Genomic DNA, 15,346 nt, shown 5'->3' on the forward strand with positions numbered 1-15,346 from the left:
TTTTTTTTTTACACACATGGGATTCAACTTTCATGTGGAAATGATACAAGCAGCTGTAAACCCAGCTATCACTTCCACAACCACCGCTGCGATGCAGGCTCAGTGCAGTCATGGCGGGTTTCGGACCTTCGTCCGCTAAGCTTCTCTCCTGTGCACAGACCAGGAAGTGACGTGTATGATGTCACTTCCTGGTCATAAGCTGTCAACCATTTCCCAGAGAAGCGGCTGATGGAACACGATTTGCAGGGGAGTACAGAAGAGACATCCAGGGTCTAATAGACCTCAAATGTCTCATAAAGAGAACCTCTTACCGATATAATATCACATAGGGGACCAATAGCCGCCCACAGTTGTGCTCATAAGTTTACATACCCTGGCAGAATTTATGATCTCTTGGCCATTTTTCAAGAGAATATGAATGATAACACAGAAACATTTCTTTCACTCATGATTAGTGTTTGGCTGAAGCCATTTATTATCAATCAACTGTGTTTACTCTTTTTAAAATAATAATCACAGAAACTACCCAAATGACCCTGATCAAAATTTACGTACCCTGGTGATTTTGGCCTGATAACATGCACACAAGTTGACACAAAGGGGTTTGAATGGCTATTAAAGGTAACCATCCTCACCTGTGATGTTTGCTTGTAATTAGTGTGTGTGTGGGTATAAAAGGTCAATGAGTTCTGGACTCCTGACAGACCCTTGCATCTTTCATCCAGTGCGGCACTGACGTTTCTGGATTCTGCATTCTGGGGAAAGCAAAATAATTGTCAAAGGATCTGCAGGAAAAGGTAGTTGAACTGTATAAAACAGGAAAGGGATATAAGAATTAAGAAGTGGAAAATGAGGGGTTCTGTTGAAACCAAATCATGGTCAGGAAGACCAACTAAAACATTAACTATAACATTTGTATCATATGTTTTTTCTGGATTTTTGGTGGATATTCTGTCTCTATCATTTAAAATACACCTATGATAACAATTATAGACCCTTCATTTGTTTGTAAGTGGGTAACATTACAAAATCTGCAGGGGATCAAATAATTATTTTCCCCGCTGCATAATGACCCTAAGGCTACTTTCAGACTGAGGCGGGTGGGCGCCGGCGGCAAAGCAACGCTATATTTAGCGCCGCTTTACTGTCCTTTTAGCTGTGCTATTTGGTCGCTAGCAGGGTGGTTTTAACCCTCGCTAATGGCCTAAAAAGGGTTAAAAGGGTTTGCGGCGCTGCCCCATTGTTTTCAATGGGAAGGGGCGCTTTAGAAGCAGTGAATACACCGCTCCTATAGCGCTGCAAAGAACTCGGTGACGTACAACACATACGACAAGCCGAGAAAAATGAAGTTCTATAGCCAGTGCGGCTCTTCTGCTTAATTCTGAGCATGCGTGGCACTTTGTGCGACAGAATTGTGTACACACGATCGGAATTTACGTGAAGGGATTTTGTTGTCGGAAAATTTTAGATCCAGCTCTCAAACTTTGTGTGTCGGATTATTCACAAATGGCAGAAATACAAAATATCCATCAATCGCCCTCAGTCTGGAGCTCCATGCAAGATGTCGCCTCATGGGGTAAGGATGATCATGAGAAAAGTGAGGGATTAGCCCAGAACTACATGGGAGGAGCTTGTGAATGATCTCAAGGCAGTTGGCAACACAGTCACCAAACAAACCATTGGTAACACATGGATTGAAAATCTGCAGCACCTGCAAGATCCCCCTCCTCAAGAAGGCACATGTAAAGGCCCATCTGAAGTTTGCCAATGAACATCTAAATCAGGGGTAGGCGACCTAGGGCCCTCCAGCTGTTGTGGAACTACATTTCCCATGAGGCATTTCAAGGCTGGCAGTTACAATTACTCCCAGAGGCATGATGGGACTTGTAGTTCTGCAACAGTTGGAGGGCCCCAGGTTGTCTACCCCTTATCTAAATGATTCAGAGAAGGATTGGGAGAAAGTGCTGTGGTCAGATGAGACCAAAATTGAGCTCTTTGGCATTAACTCGACTTGCTGTGTTTGGAGGAAGAAAAATGCTGATTATGACCCTAAAACACCATCTATACAGTCAAGCATGGAGGTGGAAACATTATGCTTTGGGGTTGTTTCTATGCTAAAGGAACTTTGCTGCATTGAGGGGTCAATGGACGGGGCCATGTATTGTAAAATATTGGATGAGAACCTTCTTCCCTCAGCCAGAACACTGAAGATGGGTCATGGATGGGTCTTCCACCATGACAATGGCCCAAAACATACCGCCAAGGAAACAAAGGAGTGGCTCAAGAAGAAGCACATTAAGGTCATGGAGTGGTCTTCAGACCTTAATCCTATGGAAAATTTATGGAGGGAGCTGAAACTTTGAGTTGCCAAGCGACAGCAAAGAAACCTTACAGATTTAGAGAAGATCTGCAAAGAAGAGTGGACCAAAATCCCTCCTATGATGTGTGCAAACCTGGTAACCGACTACAAGTAACGTCTTACCTCTGTGCTTCCCAACAAGGGTTTCTTCCCCAAGTACTATGTTTTGGTTGGGGATCAAATACTTATTTTACTCACTGAACTGCAACTCAATTTATAACATTTGTATCATATGTTTTTTTCTGGATTTTTGGTGGTTATTCTGTCTCTATTATTTAAAATACACCTATGATAAAAATTATAGACCCTTCATTTGTTTGTAAGTGGGTAACATTACAAAATCTGCAGGGGATCAAATAATTATTTTCCCCACTGCATAGTGACCCTAAGGCCCCTTTCACACTGGGGCGGTTTGCAGGCGTTATTGCGCTAAAAATACTGCCTGCAAACCACCCCTAAACAGCCTCCGCTGTTTGTTCAGTGTGAAAGCCCGAGGGCTTTCACACTGAAGCGGTGCGCTGGCAGGAGAAGAAAAAATCTCCTGTCAGCCGCTTCTTTGGAGCGGTGAAGGAGCGGTGTATTCACCGCTCCTGCCCATTGAAATCAATGGGACAGCGCGGCTATACCGCGGTAATACTGCGGCTATAGCCGCGCTATACGAGGGGTTTTAACCCTTTTTCGGCCGCCAGCGGGGGGGTCAAAACCGCACCGCTAGCGGCCGAATACCGCAGTAAAACAGCGCTAAATATAGCGCTGTTTTACCGCCGACGCCCCCTACCGCCCCAGTGTGAAAGGGGCCTAAGGCTACTTTCAGACTGAGGTGGGTGGGCGCCGGAGGTAAAGCGATGCTATATTTATTGCCGCTTTACTGTAGTTTTAGCTGCGCTATTTGGTCGCTAGCAGGGTGGTTTTAACCCTCGCTAGCAGCCGAAAAAGGGTTAAAAGGGTTTGCGGCGCTGCCCCATTGTTTTCAATGGGAAGGGGCGCTTTAGGAGCGGTGAATACGCCGCTCCTATAGCGCTGCAAAGATGTGGCTTGCAGGACTTTTTTGGCCGTCCTGCAAGCACACCGCACCAGTATGAAAGCCCGAGGGCTTTCACACTGGATACACAGGCGAGGCGCTTTACAGGCGCTAAACAGGTGCTGTTTTTAGCGCTGTAGCGCCCGTAAAGAGCCTCAGTGTGAAAATAGCCTAAATCTCTAACCCTACTGATATAACGATCCTCACACCACCATGCTGATTAGTTGGTTAATAATCACATTGCTTGTGAGTACTTTCAAAGTATTTCTTCATAAACAAAATTAGCAATGGCAACCAACCACTGTGACAATGCCACTAAATACTCTTAAAGGAAGTGAATCTGGTGCAAACTGGCATTTCACAATGTTCAAGAATTTCAGATGTTATCCAGTGTAACAACAAATATTGATTGATACGACCTAGCTAGCTCCTTGCTTATGTCAAAGGTTCATTCGTTTGCCTACAACCCCCAGCTGTTTACTAGTAGAAGTACTAGTTTAAACCAGAGATAAAGTAATTTCTGGCCATTGATAGGAAACCGGCACCTGCTGGAGAATGCTGCAGCTCTCATTCACACTGTAACACATTTGCACCACTTGACTCAGTTAATGCCTGAATTTTAATTTGGGGAAAGTTAATGAATACTAGTTTTACTAGGTCACATTATGTGACTGTTTTGTTCTCAGCTCAACAAATGATTACATGAAATGATGTAACAGTTTCACAATAAAAACACAAGATTAACATACAGGATTTACTGCACCCTTTTACAACAGAAAAAGTGTGACTATACAGTATATTCTGATACTAAAAAAGCAAGGCCACTGTATTTCTTGCATTATGGGGCATGTTTAATCCTGTTCTAAATATATTTTATCTCTTAATTGGCAGTGTACATAGCTCCAACATATTCGGATCCCAGTCCGAACCCACCTGAGTGAGCCTTCCAAGTGTTGCCAGTATACTGGGCCAATAATAAGCAGCCAAGCACCACAACCGCACATATATAGACGCCCCTTCTATATGTGCCATTGGTCAACCGCTATATGAAGGTATCCCATTCAAAAAACAAACTTGCCAGCCAGCCTGCAAGAAACCAAATTGACCCTGTCTAACAGTTCACATTTAAAACAAAGGGTTTAATTTGCAAACATTCACAAATACATGCGTAAGCTGCAGAATCCATGTTACGGCACCCCAGTGTACTTCAATCCTAACTATAATTTTGAGAGTACCCCAAGTTTGAGCACATATATAGTTCCGCTTCAAGGCCTCCCCCCTGCTCCTGTCCTCATTTTGACAGGTACCCACTTCCACTTCTGCTCCGACCACCTAGGGGATCAGAGCAGAAGTCCCCCCTCACAGTCTTCTGGGACATGTTAGAGGTCCCAGAAGACTGCAGGACCATTTGCAATGCTCAGCGTGGCTCATGCATGCGCAGTGGGCTCCTGGCTGTGAAGCTCCAAGGTGTCGCAGATGGGTGCGCACAGTTAAGATGCCGGTGCCGGGGACAGAGGACGAGGTGGAAAAGGCTGGGGTGGGCACAGAGCTGGATCACAGGACAGGTGAGTGGCTGTTTATTAAAAGTCAGAAGCTACCGTTTTTGTAGCTGCTGACTTTTAATTTCTTACACAGGAGACTGGAGTTCCTCTTTAAGGGCAGATATGCCAGGAGGGAGCACACCCCTCCTTAAAGTTATAAGGATGCACTGGACACCCAGCAAAAGCACAATGGCAGCGAAGGTATCCAATGTGTCCCCTCACCAATTTACCAACTATACAAACAAATGGCAACCAACCCAACCTATAACTAGCCTTTGCAGTAGGGAGCACATGGAAGGCCTGATGGCCGAAACGCATTGACTTTTTTGACTGTTGTTCACCTGCATTGTTAAAACAATGTTTTTGCTGACTTCTATGGCACCAGCCTTTCTCCCTTTTTTGCATGGATTGTACATGGAGGTTTTGCAGAGACTTCCCATGCTGAGGCATCACACAGGAGGTAGAAGCTCAGATGCACCTGTTCCAGTTATAGCTTGGGGTGGTTGCCATTTACTTGTACATGCAAGCATCCATAAATGAAGATTGCAGTGAAATACTTATCAGTCCCAGCCTGGGCCACATACCCATGGGGAGCAGAGAAAAGCCAGTTCCAAGGAGAAGCCTGACCAGTTTCACTGGTCAAGCCGGTTGCATCAGAGGCAATAAAGATGACATGTTCCAACAACTCTGTTACATTACACATTGAGTACACACAGTGGAATAAAGTCTATGCCAGGTTTGATATAATATATATATTAGGGTTGCATCGATACCACTTTTTTAAGACCGAGTACAAGTACCGATACTTTTTTCAGGTACTCGCCGATACTGATTACCGATACCTTTTTAAAATGTTATTTGACAGTGGCACTAATATGCAGCACTGATGGGCAGTGATAGGTGACACTGATGAGGCGTGGACTGTGTCAGTAGCAGTTTTTTTTTCACAATTTTATTTTTTACAATTTATTTATTTAATTATTTTTTACCAATATATATATATATATATATATATTTTGTTATTATTTTTACAATGCTTTCTTTTTTTGGGGGGGGGGTTGGACGGAGTCGGTGTTTTTTTTTTTTAATTATTTTAACTATTTATTCTTTTTAAATATTTATATATTACAATTCTTTCTTCTTCTTTTTTTTAGCCCTGCTGGGGGGGGGGGGGGGGTGGCTTTGGTGAGATATCTGGTGTCAGACCCCTGACATCTCCCTTTTGAGACAGGGAAAGAGACTGAGGACACAGATTCCCTAGTCCCTTTCTCTGCAGCCCCAGCTGTACTGAAGATGAATGGACAAGAGACAGAGGCTCCTCTCAATTCATAAACTGACGCAGAGTAGACAGTTTACAATGCTCAGTTATGAATGGAAAGAGTCAGTGATCGCTAACTCTGTGCATTCAGAAAAGGAAGGAGCCTGTAAATTACAGATTTACCAGCTCCTTCCTCCGTTTTCCATCCTGACAGATCAGGGACGAGAGGGGGGGCCGGAGGAGGACACGGGGAGTCAGAGGACCCAGAGGAGGACACCGGGGGCTGGAGGAGGACCCGGGGGAGCCGGAGGAGGACATAAGGGACAGTTGGGGGTGATCAGTCAGAATCTCAGTCAGCGGTTCCTTGTGTTTGTGGTGCTCTGTATCTGATCCAGGCACGTATCATGAAATCAGTGGGGCCATGCGTAAAATCAAAAGTGAGCCCTAGGCATCAAAAAAAATAATAATACGGCAAGCAAAGCGTGCCACAGCAAAAAGTGGAAGACACAGGGGTGTTCAAGGAAGGAAGGTTAACCCCTGAAAGTCGCACATCTATGATGTCCTGCTGCAATGAATGGAGTGGCAACCTCAGCCTGGACTCCGACCAGGCCATGCCCCCTGAAGCTTGGTCATGGGGATTCTTATGACCAAGCTCCGGGGGGTGGAGTTAAATGTAATGGGGCATGGACTAGTTGGAGTCCAGGCTGAGGTTGCAACTCCATTCATTGCAGCAGGGCATCATAGATATGCGACTTCCAGGGGTCACCCTTCCTTCCTTGAACCTTTGCAGGAGCCAGGATGAGCTCCATCCCCTGGCAGCACTCTAGCAGCAGCTGCGGATGCACTGTCTACATAGCCAATCTCTATCGAGCCTGAGCAACACATACACTTTTCCCAGGTCACAAAGACACAGGAGGACCCAGAGAGGAAGGGCAGTTGGGGGTGGGGGAGGTACAAGCAGCAATCTTCCTGTATGGCTTTGAATGAAGCAACTTTCAGCTGCTTCATTCAAAGCCATACAAGGAGATCGCTGCTTGTAAATGCCACCGCTGCTGCACCGATCACCCCTGACTGTCAAATTTCACCATCCATGTTTCATCATCCATGGGTGCAGTGTGGGTCAGACCACAGTGGGCCCCCCTCCCCTCCTCAGGGGCCCATATGCAGTGTACACCCTGCCCTTATGGATGATATGCCACTGAGATTGTAGTTTCCCATGATGACTATAGCTAGTCTTACACCTGAAGAATTTAATTTGAACATTTAGATGAGAAAGTATAAAATCGCTTTTCTGACCATTCGATGGAGCCTTCATGGACTCAGTTCAAACGACTTTTTGTTTGACTACCGTGTCAATGTTTTTAAATTTTCATATAACAAACATTCTACTTCTAGATTAACTTTGACAAGTGCATGCGCATAAAACGAGTTTCAATTTCTCTTGACCGGCAGCGAGATCAATTATTAGAAATTTGTTTCTTTCTATTAGATTCAACAAAAAATTTCCATTGATTTTTTTTTTTGTTTTGCTTGCTCTGGTCGAAACTGAATATTGAATAGTCAGTCCTCTTCAACTCTTATGCCGCGTACACACGACCGGACTTTCCGGCAGAAAAAGTCAGACGGAATCATTCCGCCGGACATTCCGATCGTGTGTGGGCTTCATCGGACTTTTTCTTTCTAAAATTCTGTCGGACCTAGAAATAGAACATGTTTCAAATCTTTCCGACGGAATCAGTTTCTAACGGGAAAACTGCTCATCTGTATGCTATTCCGATGGACCAAAAAGGACGCAAGGGCAGCTATTGGCTACTGGCTATTGAACTTCCTCTTTTTAGTGCCATCGTACGTCATTGCGTTCTAAACGATCAGACTTTGGTGTGATCGTGTGTAGGCAAGTCCCTTTCAGCGGAACTCTGTCGGAAAGACCGTCGGAGTCTATTCTGATGTAAAGTCTGGTCGTGTGTACGCGGCATTAGATAATTGAACAATAGTTCTAAAAACATTTTTTGAAAAATATTTTGCAGCTTAAAGCCCTTTACGCACGATAAGCTTGGCTGAACTAAAAAAAAAACTGATGAGCTTGCAGGGAGGTCCTGTACTAACGATGCAATGTTCATACACCGATCTCCCTGCTGAGCTATTGTGTTCTGACAGTGGGACCAAACCCATCTTGTTCCTTTAGTTTCACATAGATATACTATTGTTTTGAGTGGAACTGGACCATCTACCTCTCATTTAGAAGCCTTTAGCATCTTCTGCTATTTTTTGGACTTTGACATAGGGATAGAGGAGGAGTGTCAGGTATGAATTTTTCTATGTTTATGTACAGTCAGGTCCATAAATATTGGGACATCAACACAATTCTAATCTTTTTGGCTCTATACACCACCACAATGGATTTGAAATGAAACAAACAAAATGTGCTTTAACTGCAGCCTTTCAGCTTTAACTTGAGGGTATTTACATCCAAATCAGCTGAACGGTGTAGGAATTACAACAGTTTGTATATATGCCTCCCACTTTTTAAGGGACCAAAAGTAATGGGACAGATTAACAATCATCTATCAAACTTTCACTTTTTAATACTTGGCTGCAAATCCTTTGCAGTCAATTACAGCCTGAAGTCTGGAACGCATAGACATCACCAGACGCTGGGTTTCATCCCTGGGGATGCTCTGCCAGGCCTCTACTGCAACTGTCTTCAGTTCCTGCTTGTTCTTGGGGCATTTTCCCTTCAGTTTTGTCTTCAGCAAGTGAAATGTATGCTCAATCGGATTCAGGTCAGGTGATTGACTTGGCCATTGCATAACATTCCACTTCTTTCCCTTAAAAAACTCTATGGTTGCTTTTGCAGAATGCTTTGGGTTATTGTCCATCTTCACTGTGAACCGCCGTCCAATGAGTTCTGATGCATTTTGGAGCAGATAATATTGATCGAAACACTTCAGAATTCATCCTGCTGCTTTTGTCAGCAGTCACATCATCAATAAATACAAGAGAACCAGTTCCATTGGCAGCCATACATGCCCACGCCATGACACTACCACCACCATGCTTCACTGATGAGGTGGTATGCTTTGGATCATGAGCAGTTCCTTTCATTCTCCATACTCTTCTCTTCCCATCACTCTGGTACAAGTTGATCTTGGTCTCATCTGTCCATAGGATGTTGTTCCAGAACTGTGAAGGCTTTTTTAGATGTTGTTTGGCAAACTCTAATCTGGCCTTCCTGTTTTTGAGGCTCACCAATGGTTTACATCTTGTGGTGAACCCTCTGTATTCACTCTGGTGAAGTCTTCTCTTGATTGTTGACTTTGACACACATACACCTACCTCCTGGAAAGTGTTCCTGATCTGGCCAACTGTTGTGAAGGGTGAATTCTTCAGTCATCCACCACAGTTGTTTTCCGTGGTCTTCCGAGTCTTTTGGTGTTGTTGAGCTCACCGGTGCGTTCTTTCTTTTTAAGGATGTTCCAAACAGTTGATTTGGCCACACCTAATGTTTTTGCTATCTCTCTGATGGGTTTTTTTTGTTTTTTCAGCCTAATGATGGCTTGCTTCACTGATAGTGACAGCTCTTTGGATCTCATACTGAGAGTTGACAGAAACAGATTCCAAATGCAAATAGCACACTTTAAATTAACTCTGGACCTTTTATCTGCTCCTTGTAAATGGGGTAATGAGGGAATAACACACAGCTGGCCATGGAACAGCTGAGCAGCCAATTGTCCCATTACTTTTGGTCCCTTAAAAAGTGGGAGGCACATATACAAACTGTTGTAATTCCTACACCATTCACCTGATTTGGATGTAAATACTCTCAAATTAAAGCTGAAAGTCTGCAGTTAAAGCACATCTTGTTCGTTTCATTTCATATCCATTATGGTGGTGTATAGAGCCAAAAATATTAGAATTGTGTCAATGTCCCAATATTTATGGACCTGACTGTACATCCTCTGGCTTTAATACTTATTATTATTATTATACAGGTTATATATAGCGCCAACAGGTTGCGCAGCGCTTTACAACATGAGGGCAGACATTACAGTTACATTACAATTTGATACAAGAGGAATCAGAGGGCCCTGCTCGTTAGAGCTTACAATCTAAAAAGGAAGGGTCAATTGATACAAAAGGTAATAGCTGTGGGGGGATGAGCTGATGGAGGAAGTAAAACAGAGTTAGTTAGAAGCAGGATAGGCTTCTTTGAAGAAAAGGGTTTTCAGGGATCGCCTAAAGATGGATAGATTTGGGGACAGTCGGACAGATTGGGGTAGGGAGTACCAAATGATGGGAGAAGCTCTGGAGAAATCCTGGGGACGAGCATGGGAGGAGGTGACAAGGGAGCTAGAGAGTAGGAGGTCTTGGGATGACCAAAGAGAGCGGCTTGGTTCATATTTTGGGACTAGGTTAGTGATGTAGCTGGGGGCAGAGTTATGGATGGCTTTGTAAATTATTGTTAGTACTTAGAATTTTATTCATTGGGTGAGTGGAAGCCAGTGGTGGGATTGGCAGAGAGGGGTAGAGGACACTGAATGGTTGGTAAGGTGGATGAGTCTTGCAGCGGCATTCATTATGGACTGAAGGGGGGATAGTCTATGTAAAGGTAATCCAATGAGGAGGGAGTTGCAGTAATCGAGGTGAGAGATGATCAGGGAGTGAATTAGAAGCTTGGTGGTGTCATTAGTTAAAAAGGGGCGTATTCTGGAAATGTTGCGGAGGCTAAGGCGGCATGATTTGGACAGAGATTGTATGTGGGCCTGAAAGACAGTTCAGAGTCTAAGGTTACCCCTAGCACCCTGGCATGTGGGGATGGACTTATAGATGTGCCATTGATCTTGACAGAGAAGTCAGGGGAGGTGAGGGAGGAAATATTAAGAGCTCAGTTTTAGATAGATTCAGTTTGAGGAAGTGGTTTGACATCCAGGTTGATATGTCTGTTAGTAGAACAGTGATGCGTGAAGAGATTGATGGGGTGAGCTGAGGGGCAGAGAGATAGATTTGGGTGTCATCAGCATATAAATGGTAGTGAAAGCCATGGAAGGCTATCAGCTGACCCAGGGAGGACGTGTAGATCGAGAATAGTAGAGGTCCAAGGACAGAACCTTGGGGGACCCAATGGTAAGAGGAGTTGGAGAAGAGGAGGTTGAGTTGTAAGTGACACTGAAGTTGCGATGAGATAGGAAAGATTCGAACCAACGGAGAGTGCAGCCATAGAGACCAAGTACATTGAGTTTTTTGAGGAGGAGGGAGTGGTCAACTGTATCAAAGGCAGCAGAAGGTCCAAGAGTAAAAATATGGAATAATGACCATTGGTTTTGGCTGTTAGTAAGTCGTTTGTGAGTTTTAGAAGGGCAGTTTCTGTGGAGTGCTGTGGGCGAAATCCAGACTGAAGGGGATCAAGAAGGTTATTCACAATGAGGTGGTAGCTCAGTGGGTTGTAGACTAAACGTTCAAGGAGTTTGGAGGCAAAAGGGAGTAAAGAGATGGGTCTTAGGTTGTTAAGATTGTACCTAATACAATCTTAATACAATACTTAGTACTTAATGAGTTACAGAAGTATGCAGATCGGGAAAGCCAAAAATCCTTATCTGCATACTTCTTTTGGATTAGTGACTCAAAATACTGAAGCCAGAGGATCAGCATGACAGCCAGACAACTAGCATTTTCAGAAACAGAAATCGGCAAAGGAAGGCTCTGTGTTTCTCTTAGGAAAGGTTTATTTTAAACAGCTATTTATCTCATTCTAATTTAGTATTCTTTTCTTGCAGGGCCTAATCCAAGATCCGTTCCTGTTTGCAGAGCGTGGTCAGGCCAGTAATTTAGGCAGTTGCTGTGAATCAAAATCATGTCCCTGAAACTACTTTGTGCAGGATCATCGCTAAGGAACGCTTTTGTGAAGAATGAAAAACTATGGGACATAAATTTCAAGCTCTACTGGGAAAAAGCAATATAATTTTTCCAGACTTTGATGAAAGTTAATTTAATTTTAATTTACTTTAATCTGCCTGTGGTTTTTAAGATCATTTATCAAAGATCAAAGTTTAAGCCATCAAAGTGATTTTTCAGTACAGTCTGTGAGAGTTAGGGGAAAATAATACACATCGATGTGTTACTGCAATTTCTAGCTGATTTGTTAGTTAAAGGCGTGTAAACAAGTTTGCACAGCTTTTTGTCCAGTGGAACGTCTGATGCATTTATTCAGTATGAATGAGGCAAAACCAATTGTTCTCTTTCTAGTTCTGTTACAGGTCAAATGTTATTCATTCATAAAAAAATAGTGGTTTGGGAAAATACCATGTTATGACCACTAGATGGCACTGGGGATCATACGAAATAAACACTTATTTCCTATGATCCTCAGCTCCATCTAGTTGCCATAGTCTGGTATTTTCCCTAACGACTGTTTTTTGACCTGTAAAAGCAATAGCCTGAGAACATCTAAGTGCTTCTATTGAAATGGAAAATAGACTAATTTTGTGAGGGAACAACTACATATTTTCTTATTAGAATATACCTATTTTATAATTAAAAGGCAAGTTAAAGTCGCAAGTTGAGCTTTGATTTTTGAACATTGGAAAATACATGTCTCTTGTTAAAGTTGAACGTTACACATAACAACTTGATAAGAAATAATATTCTTCATCAAGGAGCATACATTCCACATGAATAAGTATGCTACTAAAATTACTGTGTGTTGTAAATTGCCTCCAACATTGCTCCTGTTCTTGCTAGAGGCTGCCATTTTGCTGAAGCCCAGAGCCCCTGAGCAGCAGTAAATATTTGAGCTGTCAACAGATCAACCTCTAGTGGCTCTGACTTTCGGCATAGTGCCAAAAAAAAGAGCAACTGAGCATGTGCAGAGCAGGGTGAGACAGCATATTACCGTACTTCATTTTAAACGGTATAGACACTTATTTTTAATGTTTAACATACTACAGTATACCTGCAAAAGCAGCCATCCTGACATGAGATAGCAGAACTTATTATATTGACTAAAGTTCCACAATGAAGTGAGGAATGTTTTACAATGGACACTGGCGTGATAACCCTCTTGAATTGAAGATTGCGGAACTTCAAAAAGTCAAAATTGAGAATTTGCACAACCTGATAAATTGCATTCAAAGATTAAAATGGACATTATGGAAATTGGTTAAAATGTCTCACTTGTTGATAATTTGATATGAAAGTGATATCCTCAGCAGCCATGGGAAGCCCTCCAGTTGAAAAGCTAAAGGTCCCATCATGCCCCATCATCCCCTGTTAAAAAAAAAACAGGCAATGGCTAGAATATGTTCTCTTTTGCACTATATTTACATTGAGAATAATTATAAGTAATGCAATTGTGACCTTGAGAAAGCCACATTTCCTGGTTTCATTCCAAAGCCACCTTTGAGGGCCACCTAAGGGCCAGATCTTGTAAACGTGAGTTTATGGTATTCCGCTTTGCATTGGTAGCCTTCACCATTGATACCGCCCTCCTCCATCATAATATCAAATGAGTCTTTTGAGGATCTCTATCATTGATATAACACTAAAGCCACTGTCAGGGTGTGCCGAGTTGTCTAATTTAACAGTTGGAATGCTACAGGTTGACAAACAATTAATGACGAGATTATTTCATAAAGAACCATGCTGCAGTTATCTATACATCTGTACATTTAGGTTTATTAATTAATACAAATACTTTGAAAACAGAATTATGTTTATAGACTTATTTAAATGACCAATTTTTTTTTTTTTAAATTATACATTGCTGAAAGAAGAGGCCTGCTATTTTTACAACTTGTATTTTTTAGCATTTCTAGTTGGTAAACTAGAAGACAACACTTTAATACATTTTTGCATTCTTTCTCTGCCTACATTACTGACAAATTTTATAGTGCTGAACATAGGTGTGCGCAGCCTATTGCATTGGGGTGTGTACCCTAATGAGAGAGTGTACCCTAGTGAGAGAGAGAGTGGTGTCAGTAGGGCATTGGATGGTGACAGTAGTTTTTTATCTTTTATTATTTATTTATTTTATTTTTTCCAGAATTATTTTTTATTATTTTTTTTTTTTTTAGCAGCTCTGTTGGGGAGTCTTTGGTGAAATATCAGGGGTTAATACAGACCCCTGATAACTCACCTTTGAGACAGAGAAAGGGACCAAGGACAGAGATTTCCCCAATCCCTTTCTCAGTGCACTGGACAGTGAATGATTGGGAAGTGCTCTGTGCTGAGTGGCTTCCTATTCATTCACAAACTAAAGCATAGTAAACACAGTTTACTATGCTTCAGTTATGAATAAACATAGATAGTGATCTGGGCTGTAGGTTGGCAGAAGCATGGCAGTCCTGCATTCCTGTTGGTTCATGTTGCGGTAGTGGAGCTGCAGGAAATCAAGGCAGGGACTGGAGAAAGGCTTGCTCCATAGCGAGGCCAGAAACTAGAACCCAAGCTATCAGAGGAATGTCACATCGCTTGTGAACAGGAGCATACAGCCCCTTAGAAAGGAGCAATGGCTTAAAAAGAAACTTGCTGCATCGCTCAGAAGAAGCAAGGGGAGAAATGGCATTGGAACAGCATATCTCTTTTACTAGCCTAGCTTTCTAGGAAGTAATAACAAAAGCATGAAAGTTATATTATGTATAAAAATGTATGTAGCACCCTCCTAAATAGGCTGCTAAGTCAAATGAGTTTTTTAGCTTCCTCATTTATCAGAGGAGCAGTGATCGCTTGCTTTGGCCTACTCAGGGCTTCACAGGCTGAGAGTCTGATTACTTCCTCCTGCCTCTGGAAGAAATTTCTAGAGAAGGCAGCATCAGCATTATGGCTGTCCTCAAAGAGCTTGTTGTAATTCTAATGCCCCGTACACACGGTCGGATTTTCCGATGGACAATGTCCGATCGGAGCGTGTTGTCGGAAATTCCGACCGTGTGTGGGCGCCATCGGACATTTTCCATCGGATTTTCCGACAAACAAAGTTGGAGAGCAGGAGATAAAATTTTCCGACAACAAAATCCGATCACGTCAATTCCGACCGTGTGTGGCCTGTTCCTACGCACAAAGTGCCACGCATGCTCAGAAGACATTCCGACACGGGACAGCTCGTTCTGGTAAACTTAGCGTTCGCAATGGATACAGCACTTTCGTCACGCTGCAATGTTCAAAATGGTTTAATA

The 15,346-nt window shown here is 42.8% G+C and overlaps 1 protein-coding gene across 1 annotated transcript in view; it reads left to right on the top strand.

The window, feature by feature from the left end:
- Window positions 1-13,341, top strand: part of LOC141105917 (arsenite methyltransferase-like) — a 106,459-nt gene extending 93,118 nt beyond the window's left edge. Inside the window, exon 11 of the mRNA XM_073596125.1 lies at window positions 11,954-13,341. Coding sequence (XP_073452226.1) covers window positions 11,954-12,040 — 87 coding nt within the window. The 3' untranslated portion in view covers window positions 12,041-13,341. The remainder of the gene's footprint in view (window positions 1-11,953) is intronic.
- The last annotated feature ends 2,005 nt before the right edge of the window (window positions 13,342-15,346 follow it).

This window comes from Aquarana catesbeiana, linkage group LG08 (assembly GCF_042186555.1).
Source record: "Aquarana catesbeiana isolate 2022-GZ linkage group LG08, ASM4218655v1, whole genome shotgun sequence".
NCBI classification, from domain to species: Eukaryota; Metazoa; Chordata; class Amphibia; order Anura; family Ranidae; genus Aquarana; species Aquarana catesbeiana.